This window comes from Muntiacus reevesi, chromosome 2 (assembly GCF_963930625.1).
Source record: "Muntiacus reevesi chromosome 2, mMunRee1.1, whole genome shotgun sequence".
Lineage (NCBI taxonomy): Eukaryota > Metazoa > Chordata > Mammalia > Artiodactyla > Cervidae > Muntiacus > Muntiacus reevesi.
The window spans coordinates 205,025,241-205,045,865 of NC_089250.1; the positions used below are offsets into that span (position 1 = coordinate 205,025,241).

Consider the following 20,625-nt stretch of genomic DNA (forward strand, 5'->3'; position numbering starts at 1 on the left):
GTACTAGAGAGAGTCGCTGTAGTCCTAGGACACCTATCTGGTTGAGTCTTTCGTTCCAGAGTTGAGGAGTCTTCACGTTCCACACCAAGGCTTTCCAGTGCTGCTCTTTTTATATCATTCTTTCTGGGTCATTACTCTTATCACTCAATTCCATAGAAGAGAATTATGTTGGGCCGAGTAGGTCACTCTTCATCTTCATTCAGACCCGACTTTAGGCTTTAGTCTTTTTTGTTCTATCAGGAAAAATAAGTACTAGTTTGTACCAGCGAATCCTGGGGAAAGAAAACTAGTGGAGGCATGGGCTTTGGTAAAGCAGTGAGGGCGCGTTCACAGACCAGAAGCCAGTACAAGCCCATTACCTACCCCCAACAGCTGACTCCTGGTTTAAAAGTTTCACGAAGCAGCCTCTCTAAGCAGCAGGATCCCTGATCCCTTACTGCTAAGGATTATTTACACAGCCTATCGGCCAGGCTCCTCTTCAGAGTGCTCGTGGGAGCCCGTCCTCTGTAGAAACCTCTCCTGCAGGAAGAGGTACACAACAGTCGGGTGAAGTGAACGCCCCAGCCTCCTCCTCACTTTGACTCGGCTCAGTCTCTCCAGGACATCGTGCGAGCAAAGAAGCTTGCGTCGGCACCAGCGCTAATCTCTGGCCCCGACCACCCCCTGCCAAACTTTTCCCTGGCAACCTGGTAACGCGACTCAGGAACCTAGAATGGAACTGGAAACCGACTCAATGGGGCCTCTCTAGGAAACTGGGAATTTCACATATCGTTAGCACTCAGTTCACGTTTATTGGTCTAAGAACGAAAGAACCGGAAGATGCCCTTAAAAAACGTGGCGGTAGCCTAGCTTCACCAGAGTTGCCTCAGTAGCTCAAGAAACTTGCCCTAGACTTTGGCCACCCACCGGCCAGAAAAGAAGACGCCGTCGGGTCCACTTTAAGTTCATCGAGGACAGCACAATCTGCCCTCAACTATAATGGCGGCATTGCCCAATTGGCTTCTTACCCCTAAGCATGATGGCCGCCAGGCGGCTTCATTTAGTTTCTCACCACCCCGGAAGACCGGGACCGGCGATTGGGCGGTGCCCAGAGGCTCCGAGAAGAAGGCCTTCGGCGGTTGGGCAGTGCTGGGTAAGGCTAGTTTTAAAGGAGCCGGAGGTGGGAGCCGTCGAAGACCCGGGATCTGCGGGAGGCGGCGGTGAGCGGCGCGCGGGGGAGGGCACCGAGCGGCTGGAGAGAGGGCGGGAGGAGGGAGGGAAAGAAACTTTTGAACCATCTGGACCCGGACTGGGGAGAGCGCTGGGCGGGGATCAGGGGAGGGCGGAGGGAGGGGGTCTGTGGGCGGGACCTCCCGGGATTGGAGTGAAGGGGGTATCTGCTTGACAGTGGATCCCCGGGGATCCGGACTGAGTTCGTGATGCTCAAGCTCGGGCCGCCTCTGTCTGAGTGTAGCTTTGCGGAGCCGAAGCTCACAGGGAGAGGAGGATCCTCGCGCGGCGTCTCTTTGGAGGAACCGCGCTGGAGCATTGTGTCCGCGGGGATCCAGTCTAGGGGATCAGGTGGGAGGGAGGGCCGCCGGCGTGTGCGAGTATTGCTTCGGAGTCCTCGGCCACTCCCGGTGGAGAGATCCGGCGGAAACTGAGCCTCCGAGGACTGGGATCCCAGCTGATTTTGGGGATCTCAGGGCGGAATCTGCAGGGACAAAGGCCCCAGGAAGCTCGGGCCGTGGGAGAACTGGGACCGCTGCAACCCAGATTCTCGCGGCTCAGGCAGGGCGATCGCCGATCGCCGCGGCGGCAGAAGGGAGACACCCGTTACCGGTAGCCAGGCGAGGGCGCCCTTATGCGCCCCAGGGCTCCGAACCGTGGGCTACCGGGAGCCGCGGGCGGACCATGGAAGGGTGGAGCCCCACGGGAGGGGCTGGCCCTCACTCCCTACTCCCCCGCTCCCCCCCTACCCCAGGCTGGAACCTGGGATCCCCCAGGGACTCCCCAGAGCCGCCGCTTCCCCCATGGACTTGCCCGGGGACTCCAGGTGAGAGCGCACCCCGCCCGCCTGTCTTGAGCCCGGGAAACGGGGAGCCTGGTGACCGTACCGGGGAAACCACAGGGCCAACAACAGGCTCAGGCGACCGTCCTCTGCTTCTCTCATCCTTCAGCACTCCTGGCCGGCAGCGTCTGTGCCGCCAACCCCTTGCTGGAGCATTATGGGGAGCCAAGAGCCCAAAACGGCCGAAACTGCAGCCTCTCGGGGCCCCTTCGCCCTTGGAAAAAGCCTCTCGGCGGGTCCTGGCCGTGGTCCTGGAAGATGTGATGGCTGCCCGCATGGTGAGCCTCTTGAATTGAGAGGGCCCCTTCTTCATCAGGTCCCCTCAGTAGTAAAGTCAAACTAGGTCACTAGTGAAGATCACGGAGGTCCAAACACTTCATTCTCACACTCATCCATCAGTCAGCCTCCCTAATGCTATTTTTTTTTTTGGCTTGGCTTCCACTTACTCCAACCTGGAATTGGGCAGGGTGTCTGGTGCCAAAACCACATCCCCACAATTCTTTTTTTTTCCCCACAGTTCTTAAGTGTGAGAAACTCCCCTGCTTTCTCCCCAGGCAGTCCTTAGGAAGCAGGCTGAGGTCTTTGGCTCCACTGCACAGATTAGAAAAACTGAGGCCCCAGCTAGGGCAATGACTCACTCCAGGTCACCAGCTCCTTTTCATTTACGCAATAGCCTGGGTGACATTACCCAGGCCCCATACCAAACAGCTCGGGCCATAACTGACCTCTTCTTTGGGGATTGCAAATGAATTCTAGCCACTATTTCTGTCATCTTGATGGCATAGGGCACTGTTAGGCATAGGGAGGCCCTGTTCGGTCCAGCCTCATTCCATCACCTTCCTCTTGACACCTCCTCCTCTCTGAGGTCCCCCTGGTGCCCCAAGAAGAGAGTTCCACCCCACGGCACCACAGCAACCATCGGGATTCTGTTTGCAGCCAGCCACCTGCCTCACCACCCCGGCAGGCCACATGGTCCCCACAAGCCAGGTGAGCATGGCAGAATGGGGGGGAGGAGCTGGGAACACAGCTGAGTCCCACTGATCTTCCTGTTTCCCTCTCTAGGCCTCCCGACCCACTGCACCTATGTCGAGAGCCCTTGAGCCATGTCCATCGGCCCCCTTCCACCCCAATGCTGCGATCAAGGATAACACCTGGCCCAGAGGAGGGCCCTTCACAAAAAGTGGACCAGGTGCACCAGCCCACCCTGGTGGTGATGCTACAGGACATTGCCAGCTCCAGACCCCGAGCTGAGGTATGGGAACTTCAGGGAAAGATGTCAGGGGTTCAGCTGGGGGCAGGCATGCCACTGGGCATAGAAGAAAGTTGTGGGAGGACTGTCTGGGGTGGATTTTGCTCAGAGCAAGGAGGATGGCATTTTAGATTGGAAGACACTGCCTGAGCAAAGACCTATATGAAAAAGTCTTTAGTGTGAACCCAAGCAGGTGTCTGGAGACTGACAGAGTCGGGATAGGGGAGCTATGGAGGCCACAGGGGGCTTCCCTGCCTCCCCATAAACACCACCTGTTTACATCCAGGGCTTTGCTGATGAGGCTCCCAACTTCATCGTCCCAGCGAGAAGGTGAGAGGGCTGGGAAGGGATTATGAAGATGTGTAGGTGGCAGCTCTTATCCAGGCAGCCAAAGCTAGGGGCATCAGACTTTACATGTCCAGTGCTTCCTTGTAGCACCTTCAGAAGCATTAAGGGACAGGGGAGATCCTGGCTCAGGTGGGATCTGAATCTGAAAGGTTCCTCTGCCTTTAACTTGCCCCTTCACCCCAGAGCTGAGCCCAAGGTGATGGTTCACCAGCCAAAGCCTCCGTCCAAGGACCTGCCAGCCCCATCCCATCCATCTGCCCTGTCTGCAAACCCTCTGGCGAGCCCACCACCAGGTAAGGACTCGGATGAGGAGGAGGGTTCTGGAAAATTCTAGCTGAGTTTAGAAGTGTCTGGTGCAGAGGTTGGGATGGGGCTTAACCCCCCTCTCAGGGCAGAGCTTGGTGTGTGAAGATGGAGTTTAGACTTCAGAGATGTAAAGCTTAACTTCTGAACTTAAGGCTGGGTATTCTAGGGCTAGGCTTATTCCTCAGGGGGCAAAGGTTAGTGTTTGGGGGAGGGACTAAGGCTACTGAAGTGGGGCTTAGACACCTGCAGCTGAGGAATATGCACCTGACCCTCTCCTTTCCTCAGCCCCAGATCCTGTTCTGGAGCCCCCATCGACCCCACCGCCGTCCAGCCTTTTACGCCCCCGCCTCAGTCCCTGGGGCTTGGCCCCCCTCTTCCATTCCGTCCGCTCCAAGCTGGAGAGCTTTGCTGACATCTTCCTCACACCCAACAAAGCCCCGAGGCCCCCGCCCCCAGCACCCCCCATGAAGTTGGAGTTGAAGATTGCCATCTCAGAGGCCGGGCAGTCTGGGGCTGCTGAGGGCACTGTGGCAGTCAGTCCCCGGCCCCCTATCCGCCAATGGCGGACCCAAGACCAGAACTCCCCAGCACCTCTCACTAAGCCCTCTCTGGGCCGAAGCCACTCCTGCCCTGACCTGGGGCCCCCTGGCCCAGATCCCTGCAGCTGGCCCCCTGTTCCAGCCCCCCCAAGCCGGCCACGGCCTCGGCGGCATACGGTGGGTGGTGGAGAGATGGCCAAAGCCCCACCACCCCCTCGGCCCTGTCTCCGGAAAGAGGTCTTCCCTCTTGGAGGAGTGGGAGGCTCTCCTTCCCTCGTCACATCTTGCTCGTCTACTGCATCCACCTCTTCCTTCTCTGAACCTGCAGAACCCAGGTAGTGCTCTTGATAAACCCTCCTTAAAGCTCTGGCCACAGGAGGGGGCCCAGCCTCCTACCCTAGTATCCAGTGGGCAGGAGAGGGGGAGGTAGCTGGGAATGCTGTTTGGCTCTGAGCCTTGACCTTCTCTACAGGTTGAGCTCAACCAAGAGAAAGGAGCCAAGGGCCCCAGAACACCAGGTGCTTTCAGACCCCGAGACCAAGGTAGGGGTGCAGGTGAACAGGGAGGAGACAAGCGGGAGCCTAAGTCCACGCTTGTGGACTTTTTACCCTCTGCCCCATCTCCGCAGACCATTGGGAAAGTTTCTCGATTCAGAATACGCAGGACACCGGCCCGTTCTCAAATAAACCTCACACCAATGGGGCTGCCTCGGCCAGTCAGGTGAGAAGCTTGTCGTACATGGATCTGAAGCAGATGTCGGTCCAGCTTGGAGGAGTCCGTTTGATCTGGACGTGGTTTGCATGGAGAACCACCTGTCTGCCTCAGGCAGCACTCCTGGCTCCTGGCAGATCCTAGAAACTGAAATATAGACCAGGCCTTACTTATCCCTTCTCCAGGCCCACTGGCCCCAGGTTTCTCAGTGACTTCTGCTCTTGGCTCGTAGGTTGAACAAGAAGGAGTTCAGCTTGGAAGAAATTTACACCAACAAGAATTACCAGTCACCCACAACCAGGAGGTGAGAAACTTTGAAGGCTTAGGGGTGACAGAGGGAAAACTGGAATCAGGGGGCATGCTGGTAACCTGGACTCCTCCCTGCCTGGTCCAGGACCTTTGAAACCATCTTTGAAGAACCTCGGGAGCGCAATGGGACTCTGATTTTCACCAGCTCAAGGAAGCTCCGGCGGACTGTAGAATTTCGGGACAGCAGTCTTCCTCGATCCCGGCGGCCATCTCGAGGGGCCCGGGCTGCAGCTGGCAGGACCCTTCCTCCCAATCTGGCCCCCAGCCCAGATGTAGAACCCCTGCTGCAACAGCGACTCCAGGAGCTGGATGCCTCACTCCTGGAGGAGGAGGAGGAGGAGGAAGGGGATCAAGATCGGCCCTATCGGACTTAGAAGCTCCATCTGTTTGTCTGTCCATGCGTCCTAGGGGAGTGGGGGAGGAGTCTTTGAGGCAGTTATAATTTTTTCTCTATATTTCTAGTAAAGTTTTCGATATGTTTCTGATTCTTCTGTATGTCTGTAGCAGAGTTTGAGATTCACTGCCAGTACTGGTTGATGTTTCTACTTTGGCCTGCAAAACTGGGAAATGAGGGTGGCACCAGGAAAGACCATGAAGTGGGATATAGGGAACAGGGTAGAAGAATGGTCATTGGATATGCCTTCTTGGGTTGAGAATTTTCCTATGCAGAGGGATACTTTTGAATCTGCTCCAGAAGATACTGTGATTTGGGACCCTAGTCAGGGACTGAGGGAATGCCCTGGTGATCCAGGGGTTAGCACTCCATGTTTCCACTGCAGGGGCTGCAAGTTCCATTCCTGGTTGGAGGACTAAGAGCCCGCACACTGCGTGGCACAGCCAAAGAAAAAAGGAGGCTGAAAGTGCTAGAGTGCACTAAGGCCCTATTCTAGATAGCCCTGAGTTCCTTCTAACACACAGGCCAAGAATGTGTTGTTGGACTCAAGAACTAATAATAGTTAAAATTAAGCACCTACAACAACCTGTCACAGGTACTTGACCTACAAATAGCCCTATGAGAATTACACCCATTTTATACATGAGAAAGCAAGCTGTCAGTGTAATGTCCACATTAAAAGGCACAGAGAACAAGCGGCACACTACATCTTTCATAACTTAAAGGTAGAATAGTGGCCAGGAACACAGACTGGAGCTAAGCTTCCTGAGTAAATCTGCTTGGGAAACAAAGTGTATAAGTTCCCCTCGCCTGTAAGATAGGGCTGATGGTAGTACCTTCCAAGAGACTTCTGTCAAGTGAGTTTCTATGTGAGAAGGTGTCCGGCACACAAAGCAAACTGTTTTTTCTTGTTAGCACGCAGACCCCAGGCCAGCACTCCTACTGCACCGAGCGATAACGGGACGCGAAAGCTTCCTTTACGCTCGGCTGGCACTCTCAAGCCGCGTGCTCTAACCATCCGGCGCGGCGGGGGATCCCGCTGAGCTGCCAGCCTGATGGTTGTAGCATCACGCGCGTGCGCGAGAAGCTAGCCAGCCTGTGGACTAAGCCAAGCGGCAGAAAGGGAGAGAAGACAACTGGCAGTCGACAGTGTCCTTCCGCGGCCGCGCGCCACCCAGCGGCCAACTGCCCCCAACGACTCGCACACTAGATCCAGATCCTCGGCTAGACGTCGTCAGGAGTAGCCAATAAACGAAGAGCAGGAAGAGGCGGGGTCACCTGGAGGACCGCCCCAAGCACCTACTTCTAACCAGTTGAGTCACAAGACTTGATGAGGGGCGGAGCTAATCTGACGTATACCAAATCCATGATTTGAGGGCGGTTACATATTACTCACTCCCTCCCTCCCGCGTTTGACTCCGCCCCTTCGACTTGACGTACACTTCTCAGCCTATCAACGGCTAAGCCTGTAGAGGGGGTGAGGGGAAGGGGGCGGAAAGTGGGAGGAGACAGAGAGAGGAAGGAGGCGTAGGCTGAGGAGGAAGAGGGAGGAGGGGCAGGGAAGTCCTGGCGGAGAAGAGGCCCAAGACTCCAAAGGAGACGACAGGAGGGTGAGCTGGAGCTCCCCAGCTGCCCAGCAGCCGTTCCGGATTCTTTAAGGCGAACGTCAGACAGAAACGGAGGAAAGAAGGAAGAGACTTTTATGTCGGCAGACAGACAAGCTCTACCCGTCACCGTTGCCTCACATCCGGGGCTTTGGAGGGCTGGCCCCCCTCGGCCCCGCCCCCCATCTCGCGCCTTTCATGGCGACCGGAGGCGGAGGCTGGAAGAGCTGGGCCTTGAAGAGGCCCCTTTAAATCTCCTTAAAGGGGTGGCCACCTATCTCGGCGGACTACAACGCCAGCCTTTAAAGGGGAAGCCACCGAACAGACGCTGACAAATTGAGAACTGTGCTGTTGGGAGAATTGGAGCGAGTAGGGGATTCTCATCGCCACTTCTCAACGCAAGAAGTCCTTTAAATTCTACTTAAAGGGGAAGTGGCCGTTTGTGGAGGACTAGAAACTAACTCCCGAGCCCTTAAAGGGGCGGCCTGCTTTTTGGAGAACCCTGGACTCCTTAAAGGGGTGGCCTCTTATAGCCGGAGGACTTGAGGCACTTTTAAAGGGGAGGTCGACGTTTCGGGGCGAGCTTTCGGCCCCTTTTAAAGGGGTGGCCCTTCCTCTTCCTCGGGGAGACTTGTCTCGACCCCTGGTAGGGGGCGGCCACCGAACTAGGCCGGTCGGACACCGTCGGGTCGTCTTAAAGGAGTCAGGGACTGGACAACTTGAGGCCTTGCCTTAAAGGGACGGCCGCCCCGTTTTCGCTGTCTCGGCCCCGCCGGCCCCACAGGGGGGGCTCTCGGGCTTGTCGCCCCGGGGGCGGCGCCGGCTCCCTGGGCCTTGGCCTTGGGGCACGCTCGGGGCTAGCAGATCCTGCTTTAAAGGGAAAGCCGTGGCCCTCTCGTCCCTGTGCAGCCGGCAGCGCCGCGCCTGCGACCCCTGGCCTGCGGACAGGCCGCTCCGGGGCCCGCCGCCTCCGGATGCGGCGCTGAGGGCGGTCGCCATGGAGACGGCAGCGGCCGCGGCTCCGGGCCCGGGCTGGGCCACTGAGGGGGAGCGGCGGCGGAGGCGCTGCTCGCGCCGAGACCGAGACCGGGAGCAGCGGCGCCGCCGAGGTCCCGGCGGCGACGCGCCCCGGGCCCTGTTGGCCGCCCCGCGCGGCTCCTCGTCCTCGTCGTCGCCGCCGCCGCCCGCCAGGCCGTGGTCGTCAGCTTCGTCTGGAGAGCGGCCCGGAGGCCCGAGACGGCGGCGGCCGCGTCCCAGGCCTCGGCCCCCGCGACCCCGAGCTCGGAAGCGGCCTGCTGGCTCGGGCAGCCGCGGGGAGGAAGACGAGGAGGAGGAGGAGGGGGTCGCAGACGATGGGGAGGCCGAGGAAGAGCCTGAGGAGGAGGAAGAAGAGGAGGAGGACTTGATCGATGGCTTCGCCATCGCCAGCTTCGCCAGCCTTGAGGCCTTGCAGGTGGGGCCTGTTGGGGCTAGGGACCTTTGGGGGGCTACAGAGGGCCAGAGAGAAGGGTACGGTGCCTGGAGTGGGTGGAGTTGAGGGGGGAATGCTGGCACCCCAAACCAGAGCAACCGGCTCCTCTGGCCAGGCCTCTGCCCCACCCTGGGGTGGGAGGAGGTAGAGCTAGTCTCCAGGGACCAACCAGGTTACTGGGCCCGAGAGCCACTTTGGTAGCTTGGTCACCCCCAGAGAGGTGGGGAGCTTTCCTTTCTCTACCATGTACTTTAGTCCCACCTCCTCCTCCACAGAAGGATGCGTCTCTTCAGCCCCCAGAGCGACTGGAACATCGGATGAAGCATTCTGGGAAGCGGAAGAGGGGGGGCTCCAGTGGGGCAACTGGGGAACCAGGGGACAGCTCTGATCGAGAGCCTGGTCGGCCCTCTGGGGATCGGGCCCGAAAATGGCCCAATAAGCGGAGAAGGAAAGAGGTGAGCTTGTCCCAGATCCTTTTAAAACTCTGAGCTGAATATTCTTCACATAGATCCGTTTTCTGTCAGCGGTGCTGCTACCCATGGTGAAGTGACCCCAGTCTCTAAGGACAAAGAGAAAGGCAGAGCATATTTGAGCTCCCACTGCCCCATCCCGGACTGATAAAGACATGTCCACAGTCAGACTTGCCCGCTTTTGGCTGATACTGGGTCTGCCTCGAACATATTGATAATTCAAGAGATGTATCAAAAGGACATAGTTGAATCATAAATTAGATATTGTCTCTGCATACCTTTTCAAGTCAATGTTAGTCTAGTAGGAAAGAATAATCTTTGAGCAAACATCTAGACCAAAACTTGAGAGGCACCAGAAGGTAGAGATCTGGGAGAGATGCTGCAGAAACCCACATGAGGAAGCCACTCATTCTGCCTGGGGGATGGGAGGAGGGTTGTGGTTAGGGAAAGCCCCCTGGGATGTCTTAGTCAGGCCTTGAAGGATAGTCATAAGTTTGCTGAGAAGGGAAATAGGGCTAATTGTTTTGGGCAAAAGCGCAGAGATGTGAGAATCTGGTAGATTTGAAAAGTTGCCAGAGCAGTGGGGACTGGGTGGGGACCAGAAGGAGACAGAGAGTATGTCGTGAGGGGCCTTCGGCGCCTTGCCAGGGAGCTTAGACTAATCCAAAGGCCTGCCAGCCGGCCTCCCTTACCTCTGGACTCTGGTCTTTCTCAGGCCTCCTCCCGTCATTCCCTGGAAGCTGGATACATAGTAAGTGCTCTCCACCTGTACAGGCCCCTCCCCGTTCACTCCCGTCTGAAACTCCCCTTGACCTTGGGCCCCCCTTCTCTTCCCTGTTGTGACACCTCTGTCTTTCCTTCTCCCCAGTGTGATGCAGAAAGTGATCTGGACGAGAGGGTGAGTGGGGCTAGAACTTTTTGGGTGGGCAGTAGTACAGCTCATAAAATGAACTGTGCCAAAAAAAAAAAATGAACTGTGCCTTAAAGGTCTCCTTGTGCAGCAGATAGAGCCTTCCCTTATGTGGGGAAGGTGAGTTAAGTTGAGCCAGAAATAGATTTTTGGGGAGGATGCCTGGGGCAGGTGGGCAGGGTGGGGGCAGGGATTAAGAAAGTAAATGACAAGTTTTATTTGGTAATTGGAGCCAATTGACCAAAGAATCAAAGGCCTATGTGCTATCCTTTCCAAAGCGCTTGGAGATACCAGTGGTTCTCCACGGAAACCCAGGGTGGCTATGGAACCCAGTTGGTTCTTCCTGCTGGTTATTAGTCTGCTCCTATAGATTAGCGTCTGCTCCTATAGATTAGAGTCTGTAGACCATAGTCACGGCAGTGAGGACGCTGAACTATTGTGCACAGTGTAAGAACATATGCTATAAAGGTGTGTTTCATTTTGTCCTTAGAGCTGATGTGCTAACTTTGAAAGTGTGTTCTGGCAGTTGATGCTCTTCTGTCAGTAACTAAACATGTATTCCCTGATGTGTGTCTTGCTGTAGTATAAAAAGTTGACTGGACAGGGACTTCTGTGGTGAAACAAATAGCCCTTGTCCATCTGATCGGGCACTATTAGGAGAGTGGGAGCCCATTGTCAAGAGAACCTGAACCTTGAGTTTTTATGAAGAATCTCCAGATTTCTAAGTATTCGCAGTTAGTTTAAAACTTTTGCTGATATTTATGGACCAAACATATCTGTAAGCCTGGTAGACAGTCTGGGCCAGCAGTTAGTGATATCTGACATTTTTGCCTTAATTTGCCTGTTTCTCTGTTAACTTCAGTACTGCCTCAATTCAGTCTTCCTGGCCTATCAGATACTCAGGCTTAGTCGCCCTACCCTTTTCTCCGAGCATAGGGCCTCCTAGAGCCCACAGTCTTTGGTGGATTTCAGCTAAGCTGATGGAATAGACTTGTCACCACTACCAGTGCCTAGCCAACTCCAGAGGCTGTTGGCCTTCCTGGGTGAAGGCCTGACCTGACCAGAACCTGACTGTGTCCCTGTCCTTCTTCCTCAGGTCTCCGATGATGACCTCGACCCGTCCTTTACTGTCTCAACCAGCAAAGGTTGGTCCCAAGGGCTGGGGTTGGAGACAAGGGAGGGAAACTGGTTGAGCATGGTCTTTAACTGAGTATGTCTGCCGTCCTGCCCTCACAGCCTCGGGCCCCCACGGCGCCTTCAATGGGAACTGTGAAGCAAAACTCTCCGTAGTCCCTAAAGTGTCGGGCCTGGAGCGGAGCCAGGAACAGCCCCCAGGGCCCGACCCGCTGCTAGTGCCTTTCCCCCCAAAGGAACCACCGCCTCCACCAGCCCCTCGGCCTCCTGTCTCACCCCCTGCACCCCTGCCGGCCGCCCCCAGTCTGCCACCCCCACCCCAGCCCCAGCTGCAGCTTCGGGTTTCGCCTTTTGGCCTCCGCACTTCCCCCTATGGCAGCAGCCTGGACCTCAGCACTGGCAGGTGAGTGAGTGGGGGGTCTGGCCGGGTCTGGAAAGACCTGGTCGTTTTGGTGCCAACCCCTGCATTCTGTGTCTGGGGACATGGGTTGTTTCCTGTGGGATATCACTTGAAAAGGGATTTGGGGGCTAAAAAGTTTGAGAGATACTGTGGGACAGATTTAAAGAGATTACTACAGGACTTTTCAGAACCCTTCATACATTCACTTGCAGAGGAATCCAGTTTGTGCCGTTTCCCAATTTTATTTCCTAAGTTGGTTTTTTTTTTTTTGGCAAGGCACATTTCTTAGGAATAGTGTTGTTTGGAACATACTTTGGGAAATGCTGACATGATGACTAAGAGTGCTGACTTTGGTGTCATTCAGACCTGGATTCTAATTCTTACTCTGCCACTTAATGGCTGTGTGATTTTCGACAGGTCACTTAATCTCTCTGAGCCTCAATTTCTTCTTTTTATAAAGTGAAATAATAATAGTACTTTCATTGTAAAGCTGTTGTGAGGATTAATTATGAGTTAATGCAGTGTTTCCCAAAGTGTGTACACTCTTTTGTTAGTGGTGTGTGAGAGAATTTAGGTGGTACATGAGTAAAATTTTTTCAGCTTTGTTGTGTTTTAAAAAAAAAATACAAGTAGTACCTCAGCCCCTTAATTTTACACATTGCTCTTTGGTGAGGCCAAGTGAAAAAGAAACTGAGTTAAGTTTAAAGAAGTAAACGGTACAAGGGGTCCCAGGGATGCGGCAGCAGGTGGGAAGGTGATCTGGAATGTTGGGGACTTGGATTAGCATATAAAACAGATGACAGCACTTGGCATACAGTAAGTGCTCACTAAAGGGTAAGAATTAATGACACTTCTATGATTGATGCAATTTTTGTTGTTACTGTTATCATCATTATCATTTTTTCCCTTATTGAGAAAACTAAGGCTCAGAGAGAGGCAGTGACTTGCTCAAGGTCACCCAGGGTGTTAATGGCAAGATGGGCCTAGAATTCAGGCCTCCTGACTCCTACACCAGACTAGCGCAGTGCTGCTTCCACTGTCTTCGGGTGGGAACCCAGGTGGCCTGTTGTAATTAAGCGTCAAAGTGAATGATATGTTTTGTGCTGTGATTGAGTCAGAAAAGGGAAGGACCAGAGGCGTCAGAGGCAGCTGTGTGGAAGAAGAGACAGGAGGGGGGGGTTGTTGGGTGTGGGAGGTACCTCCGTCTGAGGATGGGTTCCCTGGGTGGGGGTAGGGGTCCTGGGGGCCGGGTTCTACCACCTTCCATGTTGGAGAACCAGGGTCAAGGTATCTCCCAGGCTTCTGACCCCCTCCCGTCAGAGATGGCACCTCCCAGCCCCTCACTCATCTCCCCACTTCTCTCCCCAGCTCTTCACGGCCGCCCCCCAAGGCCCCGGCCCCTCCCGTGGCTCAACCTCCCCCCTCATCATCCTCTTCGTCCTCTTCCTCCTCATCTGCCTCCTCCTCGTCCGCGCAGCTCACCCACCGGCCCCCGACGCCCTCACTGCCCCTGCCTTTATCCACCCACAGCTTCCCCACTCCTGGGCTTCGGCCCCCCCCACCACCCCACCACCCCTCCTTGTTCTCCCCTGGCCCCACCCTGCCCCCACCCCCACCCCTGCTGCAGGTGCCAGGGCACCCTGGGGCCTCAGCCGCTAACGCCCTTTCTGGTGAGTTTGGGATCCTGGCCGGGGGGCGGGGGGCCATGGCCCTGGGCTTGGGCCCGTTTGACTTCGGGGCATCTGGACCTTAGCAGGCAGCAGGGCTTGAGGAGGGAGTGGCCCAAGGCCCGAAGGGAAGGCCAGTCACCCGGGCCCAAGGAGGCTGCCATGGTGGCTACAGATATTAAAGCCTTCTCCCCCTCCCCTCCCACAGAGCAGGACCTGATCGGCCAGGACCTGAACTCTCGCTACCTGAATGCCCAGGGTGGCCCCGAGGTGGTGGGGGCAGGGGGCTCAGCCCGGCCCCTGGCCTTCCAGTTCCACCAGCACAACCACCAGCACCAGCACACCCACCAGCACACCCACCAGCACTTCACCCCTTACCCCCCGGGCCTGCTGCCACCCCACGGCCCCCATATGGTGAGCTCCTCATTGGGCCAGTGATGAGGCTCAGAGACCTAGGGGGGAGGGTGTGGCTTCCAGGGGAAAGCCTGAGTTCCTGGCTGGCAGCTTACTTTTCCCTTCTCTTCCCTAGTTTGAGAAATATCCAGGAAAGATGGAAGGCCTTTTCCGGCATAATGTGAGTGTGTGTGTGTGGTGTGTGGGCATGGATATTATCAGTGTGTGTGGCCCTGACTGTGGGGGTCCAGTCTTCAGCTTTCAAAGCAAGAGCCTTGAGCCTGGGAGAGCTCCCTGGGGGAGGTGGGGGGTCTAGGGTGGAGGCCAGGGGACCGATGAGCAGACCAGACCTGGGCTGCACCTCCACCCCCAGTTGGACCAGTCCCCTTCTCTCTGCAGCCGTACACGGCCTTCCCTCCCGCAGTGCCCGGCCTCCCTCCGGGCCTCCCGCCGGCTGTCTCCTTTGGCTCCCTGCAGGGGGCCTTCCAGCCCAAGGTGAGCTCCCAACCCAGACACCACCACCACTTCCCACCCCTTACAAACCCAGACACCCCGGGAACCATGTACCTTCTCTTTCCCCCAGACCACGCCCCTCCTCCTACCCTCACCCTGTAGATCAGGTTTCTTCAAAGCCGTACTCCCTCCCCGTCCCAGCCCCCAGCTTGATTCTAGCCCCCTTTTATGCCTGGCATCAGCTCCTCTGACTGATCCCTCCACTCCCCTTTCTCAGAGCACGAACCCCGAGCTGCCACCACGACTGGGGCCAGTGCCGAGCGGGCTTCCCCAAAAGGGGACACAGGTGAGGGGGGTCAAGGCAGTTCCTCGGGGAGCTCGAAGATCTGTTGAGGGAGAGCAGTGTTGACTTGAGAGTGACCCCCTGATCCCTCCCTTTAATATGTGATCAGCGGTATCCCTGAGAATCTGAGGAGAGGGAATTTCTGTTGGTGAAGGCTTTCTCAGGCATGAGGAATAGGAATTTTGTGAAGTTGCCCCAGAAATAATATTATTAGGACAGTAGTTTTTATGAGGGTTTTCAGGGTTTTTTTTAAGTCACAGCATTCTTTTTTTTTTCAAATGACATCATACCAGGAAGTTCTGTCCTTAATGAAAAGATAAGCTGCCCCTTTGTGATGAGACATGGGCAGCTGCCTTAAAGCCCAGGGCTCCAGGAACATCGTGAAAAGCATAGGATGTATTTCCTAAACAAGAGACTAGACCAGAGGTTTTCCAGCTTCCTTTAACAATTGGAAAGGTATTTTTCTAAAGGAATCTTAAGCAGATCTTCATTATACATGAAGCTGTCAATCAGAGAGCTACTCTTCTCTGAGAAACCTGCCTGCCCACTAACCCATTCTACAGCCTTCCAGGCAGGGCATCTCCTTGGGGCCAGGTTCAGTAACTTGGTGCTGGAAAGGAGATGCCCGGAGTGGGAGAAAAGGGGAAAAGGAAGGGTTTGAGTGTGCCACACAAGGTCTTAGGGAGGTGCTTGGGTGGGCGGGACATTGGGGACTGTGGAGATGAGGTACCCAGGTCAGTAAACAGGTTTGAACTGCCGCCAATCTCTGCTTTGCCCTTCCCAGATCCCTGACCATTTCCGGCCACCTTTGAGGGTGAGTTTGGTGAGGACCTCAGGCTGCATGAGGCTGGGGGCTGGCATCAGTGTGTTTGTTTGAGGGGTGGGTCTTGCTTGGGAATAAGCCAGAAGCCCAAGACGTGGAGGCAGCCAGATGGAACAGCAGGAAACGAAAGGCTTGCAAACTGCAGGCCTGGGTACACACACAGAAGGCCGTGGGACCTTGGGCAAGACTGTTTCTTTCTCTGAGCCTCAGTTTCCTAGGCTGTGAAATGAACCTAGTCCTAACCCCTCACTTGTAGGGGTTGACAAGTGGGGATGTTGTGTGGCGAGGCTGGGCCCAGGGCCAGGTCTGGAGTGGGTGATGAGTGAATGTTCTTTCCTTCCCTTTCCCTTTGGTCATCCTTCTGGGGCGGCAGAAACCAGGGAAGTGGTGTGCCATGCACGTGCGTGTGGCTTACATGATCCTGAGACACCAGGAAAAGATGAAGGTACTGGGGCCGGAGGGCTGGGGAGAGCGGGCCTGCCTAAGCTCTAGGCGTCTGCCTTCAGTGGAGCTTGGCAGAATCTTGGCCAGAAACATCCTCTCCTGTTCCTGGTCACTGCGTGAGCAATTCCACAGTCAGTACTAAGTTCTCAGGCTAACTGGGGGGTGGTCAGAGAAGGTTTGGAGAGAGGCAGAGGCCCACGCTAGTCCTCCCTTGGCACCAGCCAGCTCTCGGAGGGGGCCTCAGGGTGGAAGAGCAAGAGCGGGACCACACCTGCCACCTCACTCACTGCCCCTCTCCCTGTCCCATGCAGGGCGACTCCCACAAGCTTGACTTTCGGAACGACCTCCTGCCCTGCCTTCCGGGGCCCTATGGGGCCCTGCCCCCTGGGCAGGAGCTCTCCCACTCGGCCGCCTCCCTCTTCACTGCGACTGGTGAGTCTGGCCAGCCCTCTCTGGGCCTGAGGGTGCCCACCTGTAGCCCGAGGCCCACCTTGCACACACTCAGCCTCATCTGCCTCTCTGCCCCAGGTGCCGTCCATGCTGCAGCCAACCCTTTCACGGCAGCTCCCGGGGCCCACGGACCCTTTCTGAGTCCCAGCACCCACATTGGTAAGAGCCAAGGGCATGTTGGGCAATCCAGGCCTTGACCTTGACTTCTTGGAGGTGTTAAGCGGGGGATTGAAATTAGATCTGAGAGGCAACTAGAATGGAGGGTAGACCTGGGTTCACATGCTTTGTGACCTCGAGCAAGTTACTCTCCCTGCTCTGAGCCTTGATCTTACAATCTGTAAAATGGGATGTCGAAGGGCAGAGTCATCACCAGTCCCCGCCAGCTCAGTCACTGTCTGAAATAGCCAGGGGTAGGGGGAGAGGCTTGTGGAGGAAGGCTGTGCAGCATGGTCCCTGGCTCCCAGTGGTCTCGGTCAGCTTCTTGGGGAGATTTATCCTAGTTTGGATGAACAAGGAGGAATTGAGCCGGCTGGCCCAGGGAAAGGTGTTCTAGAAGAGGCAATTGTGAGATTTCCCTAGCTGGCAAGTTAGGTGTTCTCACTGGCCATGTGACATACACACAAAGTCAGGGTTCAGTTGCATGCAGGTGGGAGGCAGCTAGCAGAGGTTCTTCAGGTGAGTGGCTGGCTGTTGAGCTAGCCTGGGTGGCGGGTGTAGGGGAATGTGGGGTAAGAGCCTGACCTTGGAGTCAGAAGCCCGGTTAGATGACCATTGATGGGCAAGTCACTTCACCTCTCTGAGCCTGTTTCATCATCCTTAAGTGGGAATGATCCCGCCTCCCTCATGGAACTTATGCCATTAAACAACACATTGCACATTAAACCTCAGTACCTTTCCAGGGCCTGCTTGCTGACCAGCCTCTTCTCTGCCAGTCCATGATGCCTGCTCGGAGCCGGCTGCCCAGTGCTCTGACCGTCCCCCCCCTTTTTCCCACAGATCCGTTTGGGCGTCCCACAAGCTTCGCCTCCTTGGCTGCCCTCTCCAACGGGGCCTTTGGAGGCCTGGGCAGCCCCACATTCAGTGAGTGCTGGAGGGGATGGGGAGAGGTGGAGTGGAGGCTAGGGTGGTGGGTTGCTGTGCCCAGGCAGGGGGCCAGGAGGGTGCCTGAGTGGGCCCTACCACGCCTGGCTCCCATCACCTTCTGCTCTGTCCTCTGTCTAGACTCCGGCGCCGTCTTTGCCCAGAAAGAAAGCCCAGGGGCCCCACCAGCCTTCGCCTCCCCCCCAGACCCATGGGGCCGCCTGCACCGCAGTCCTCTGGCCTTTCCTGCCTGGGTCCGTCCCCCTGAGGCTGCCCGGACCCCAGGCTCAGACAAGGAGCGGCCGGTGGAGCGGAGGGAGCCCTCTCTCACCAAGGAGGAGAAGGACAGGTGTGGTTTCATGTGCTCCCAGCCTGCCCAGCCCTCTGCCTGCCCGCCCACCATCCCTCTAAGCTCCTTCATCCTCTCCTTCCTTACTTCCCCCAGGGACCTCCCCTTCTCCCGGCCCCAGCTCCGAGTTTCTCCTGCTACTCCCAAGGCCCGGGCTGGCGAGGAAGGGGCCCGGCCCACCAAGGAGTCAGTGCGGGTAAAGGAGGAGCGGAAGGAAGAGGCCGCCGCTGCTGCCGCTGCTGCTGCTGCTGCCGCCGCTGCCGCCGCCGCTGCTGCCACCACCGGGCCCCAAGGCCTTCACCTGCTGTTTGAGAGGCCCCGGCCACCCCCATTTCTGGGCCCTAGTCCTCCAGAGCGCTGTGCTGGCTTCCTGGAGCCAACCTGGTTGGCTGGTCCCCCTCGCCTCGCTAGGCCGCCCCGCTTCTACGAGGCGGGTGAGGAGCTGACTGGACCTGGGGCTGTGGCTGCTGCCCGCCTCTACGGTCTGGAGCCTACCCATCCCCTGCTCTACAGCCGCTTGGCTCCGCCGCCGCCACCGACTGCGGCCCCAGGAACCCCTCACCTTCTCAGCAAGACCCCACCAGGAGCCCTATTGGGGGCACCACCTCCGCTTGTGCCCGCCCCCCGGCCTAGTTCCCCTCCTCGGGCCCCTGGCCCAGCCCGGGCTGACAGGTGAGGAAAGGGGAGGGGCAGGGGCATAGCTCCATCCCCCCTTTCTTCTGACAAGGTCCTAGAGCTGAGGTTTTCAAGCCAGGGCTGGAGGGCAGAGGTCATGACCTCACCAGCCACCTCTGAGGTCATGGAATCTGGGAGCAGAAGTCCCAACCCCCATGAGATCAAGCATCAGTTGGACCTTGGGGTCACTGGGAGGGCAGAGGTCACAAACCTCTACAGAGGTGTGTGTGTGTGTGTGTGTGTGTGTCTGAGAGAGTGTGTGTGCGTGTGTGTACATGAGAGTGGGGGTCATTTCAGAGGTCACATCTCATGATCTCCTGAGGTGCACCATCACCCCTTCTGAGGGCCCCTAGGCCCTTGGCCCGCCTCCCCAAGGGCTCACTAAGCCAGAGGCCAAAGTGCCCCCCTCCTCGTCACCTACCACCCAAGTCCTCATGCCCTCTCAGGGCTGGGGGAGGAGGGGCTAAAGGAAGGGGGGTTCCATGTACATATTTATCTCCCCTTCCACATAGCCCCCCAGACCTTTTGTACATTTTTACAGGGGTGCCCCTCCCAATAATCCCCCTTCCTGGTTAATTAAATCCTAAGACTGGTGCTGTGTTCCTAGCCTCTGGCCTCTCTGTGGGGGGAGGGGGAATTGAAGGGGGAAGAGCTGGGAGGGGACAGGCAGGGACCCAGGGCTTATTCCTGGGAATACGGGGACCAGAAGGAGGGGGACCAACAGGGGAAGGGACCTGGGTACCTAGGCCAGAAAGAAGGGCAGATGCTTCCTGCTTGACTGACAGCCCGGGTTCCCCCTACCTGCTCCTGTTACCTCTGTGCCCCAAAGGCGCAACCTCTAAGCTTCATACTCCACCTCTTAGTGGCTTGGTTCCCCCCCCAACTCTTATTCCAAGTGCCCCCAGGATTCCTGGGCCCTGCCCTCCAGAACCCCGTCCCCCAGAACGCTGCCTCAGGCTGAGGGGGGGGACCAGAGAAGGTCACCATGTACCACACACCAAAGAAGGGGGTCGGCCTGGGGATGGGCCACATAGGCAGCTTCTTCAGCAGCCTCTTGGCAGCAGCCCCAGCCTTCCCAAAGCAGCAGGTGCCCCCAGGCTGGGGCCCAACCTAGAAGGCAGGGGTTGGTTTAACAAAAACATAACGTTGACTTTTTTTCCCCGGTGGGGCTTATTCTGTAACATGACTTGCAGATATTTATATAAAAACGAGTGTTACAATGAGGCCCCTTGGCTCCTCTTTGAGTGTGTTTGGATCACGTTGGGGGGTATTGGGCTGGGTCCTGTGGTCAGGGAGGGATGAGGACAATACTGCCCATGTCCTAATGAAGGTTTTACCCTCCTTCCCACCTGGGCAATTTGTTCTCCCTCTGGAGGGATTGGATTGGAGTGTTTGGCAGTGAAGTTTTTCATACTTTTTGACGGCGAGGACTACATATTCCAGTTGACCCTTGAACACAGGTTTGAGCTGCACAGGTCCACTTATATGTAGACTTTTGTCAACAAATACTTCTTATAGTACTGTGCGATCAATGGTTGGTTGAATCCATGGATGCGGGACCACAGACAGGGAGGGCCAACTATAGCACTTGAGCATCTATGGATTTTGGAATCCAAAGCAGTTACTGAAGTCAATAAGATTAAAGGAGTACGGAAAGCAGAACTAAATTTCCTGTTTATCTATCAATACACCCAAGCTTCGTACCCTTCCAGAGGTAACCCCTGTCAGTCATTTGGTATTTGTGTTCACCTGCACATGTATATGAACAGGCATAGTAATTAGTGTTAGATAAGATCTGTAATTTTTTTAATTTATTAAGTACATGGTCATTATAAAACAGTATAAATACACAAATACCTAGTACAAAGAAAAAATGCTTTATAATTCCATTCCTCAGAGATGGTCACTGTTAACTGTTGGGCATATTCCTCCAGTTACTTTACTTGGTATGCTTAAAATATGAAAAAATGGGATCCTGTGAAATATACTATTTTACTACTATAATTTTACAGTTAATGTTCTTTGGTATAATTAAAAAAGCAAGTGACTACTA

General features: G+C 56.1%; 2 protein-coding genes across 8 annotated transcripts; both read left to right on the plus strand.

Moving 5' to 3' along the window:
* The first annotated feature begins 981 nt into the window (after positions 1-981).
* Positions 982-6,007, plus strand: PRR14 (proline rich 14). 6 transcript variants are annotated; one of them, XM_065924644.1, is made up of 12 exons: positions 982-1,199; positions 1,964-2,035; positions 2,160-2,328; positions 2,916-3,037; positions 3,113-3,302; positions 3,586-3,629; positions 3,831-3,940; positions 4,239-4,827; positions 4,965-5,034; positions 5,121-5,212; positions 5,436-5,507; positions 5,598-6,007. In XM_065924644.1, the coding sequence occupies exons 2-12, from the start codon at positions 2,013-2,015 to the stop codon at positions 5,884-5,886; spliced, it is 1,770 nt and encodes a 589-aa protein (XP_065780716.1). In that variant the 5' UTR covers positions 982-1,199; positions 1,964-2,012; the 3' UTR covers positions 5,887-6,007. The 6 variants fall into 6 exon arrangements, with proteins under 6 accessions (XP_065780716.1, XP_065780722.1, XP_065780719.1 ...); XM_065924647.1 differs by having other exon boundaries at positions 1,132-1,199; positions 2,938-3,037; XM_065924646.1 differs by lacking the exon at positions 982-1,199 and adding an exon at positions 1,359-1,560.
* A 1,409-nt stretch (positions 6,008-7,416) lies between these two features.
* FBRS (fibrosin) lies at positions 7,417-19,796 on the plus strand. 2 transcript variants are annotated; one of them, XM_065924652.1, is made up of 18 exons: positions 7,417-8,963; positions 9,257-9,436; positions 10,167-10,202; positions 10,320-10,349; positions 11,458-11,506; positions 11,598-11,898; positions 13,264-13,565; positions 13,771-13,976; positions 14,092-14,136; positions 14,355-14,450; positions 14,686-14,754; positions 15,536-15,565; positions 15,948-16,019; positions 16,330-16,450; positions 16,547-16,627; positions 17,465-17,548; positions 17,690-17,897; positions 17,994-19,796. In XM_065924652.1, exons 1-18 carry the CDS (start codon positions 8,508-8,510, stop codon positions 18,571-18,573), a joined length of 2,946 nt encoding a protein of 981 aa, XP_065780724.1. In that variant the 5' UTR covers positions 7,417-8,507; the 3' UTR covers positions 18,574-19,796. The 2 variants fall into 2 exon arrangements, with proteins under 2 accessions (XP_065780724.1, XP_065780725.1); XM_065924653.1 differs by lacking the exons at positions 10,167-10,202; positions 10,320-10,349.
* Positions 19,797-20,625: the final 829 nt, after the last annotated feature.

What these genes read in the sequence shown, in the direction of transcription:
- PRR14 (XM_065924645.1), top strand. Translation starts at nt 1,844, where the DNA reads ATGCGCCCCAGGGCTCCGAACCGTGGGCTACCGGGAGCCGCGGGCGGA. An exon ending in ATGTGATGGCTGCCCGCATG is followed by an intron (nt 2,329 to 2,937) that starts GTGAGCCTCTTG and finishes TGCCCCAAGAAG; the next exon opens with AGAGTTCCACCCCACGGCAC. An exon ending in GGGCTGCCTCGGCCAGTCAG is followed by an intron (nt 5,213 to 5,435) that starts GTGAGAAGCTTG and finishes CTTGGCTCGTAG; the next exon opens with GTTGAACAAGAAGGAGTTCA.
- FBRS (XM_065924652.1), top strand. Translation starts at nt 8,508, where the DNA reads ATGGAGACGGCAGCGGCCGCGGCTCCGGGCCCGGGCTGGGCCACTGAG. An exon ending in TACTGTCTCAACCAGCAAAG is followed by an intron (nt 11,507 to 11,597) that starts GTTGGTCCCAAG and finishes CTGCCCTCACAG; the next exon opens with CCTCGGGCCCCCACGGCGCC. An exon ending in CTGGACCTCAGCACTGGCAG is followed by an intron (nt 11,899 to 13,263) that starts GTGAGTGAGTGG and finishes TTCTCTCCCCAG; the next exon opens with CTCTTCACGGCCGCCCCCCA.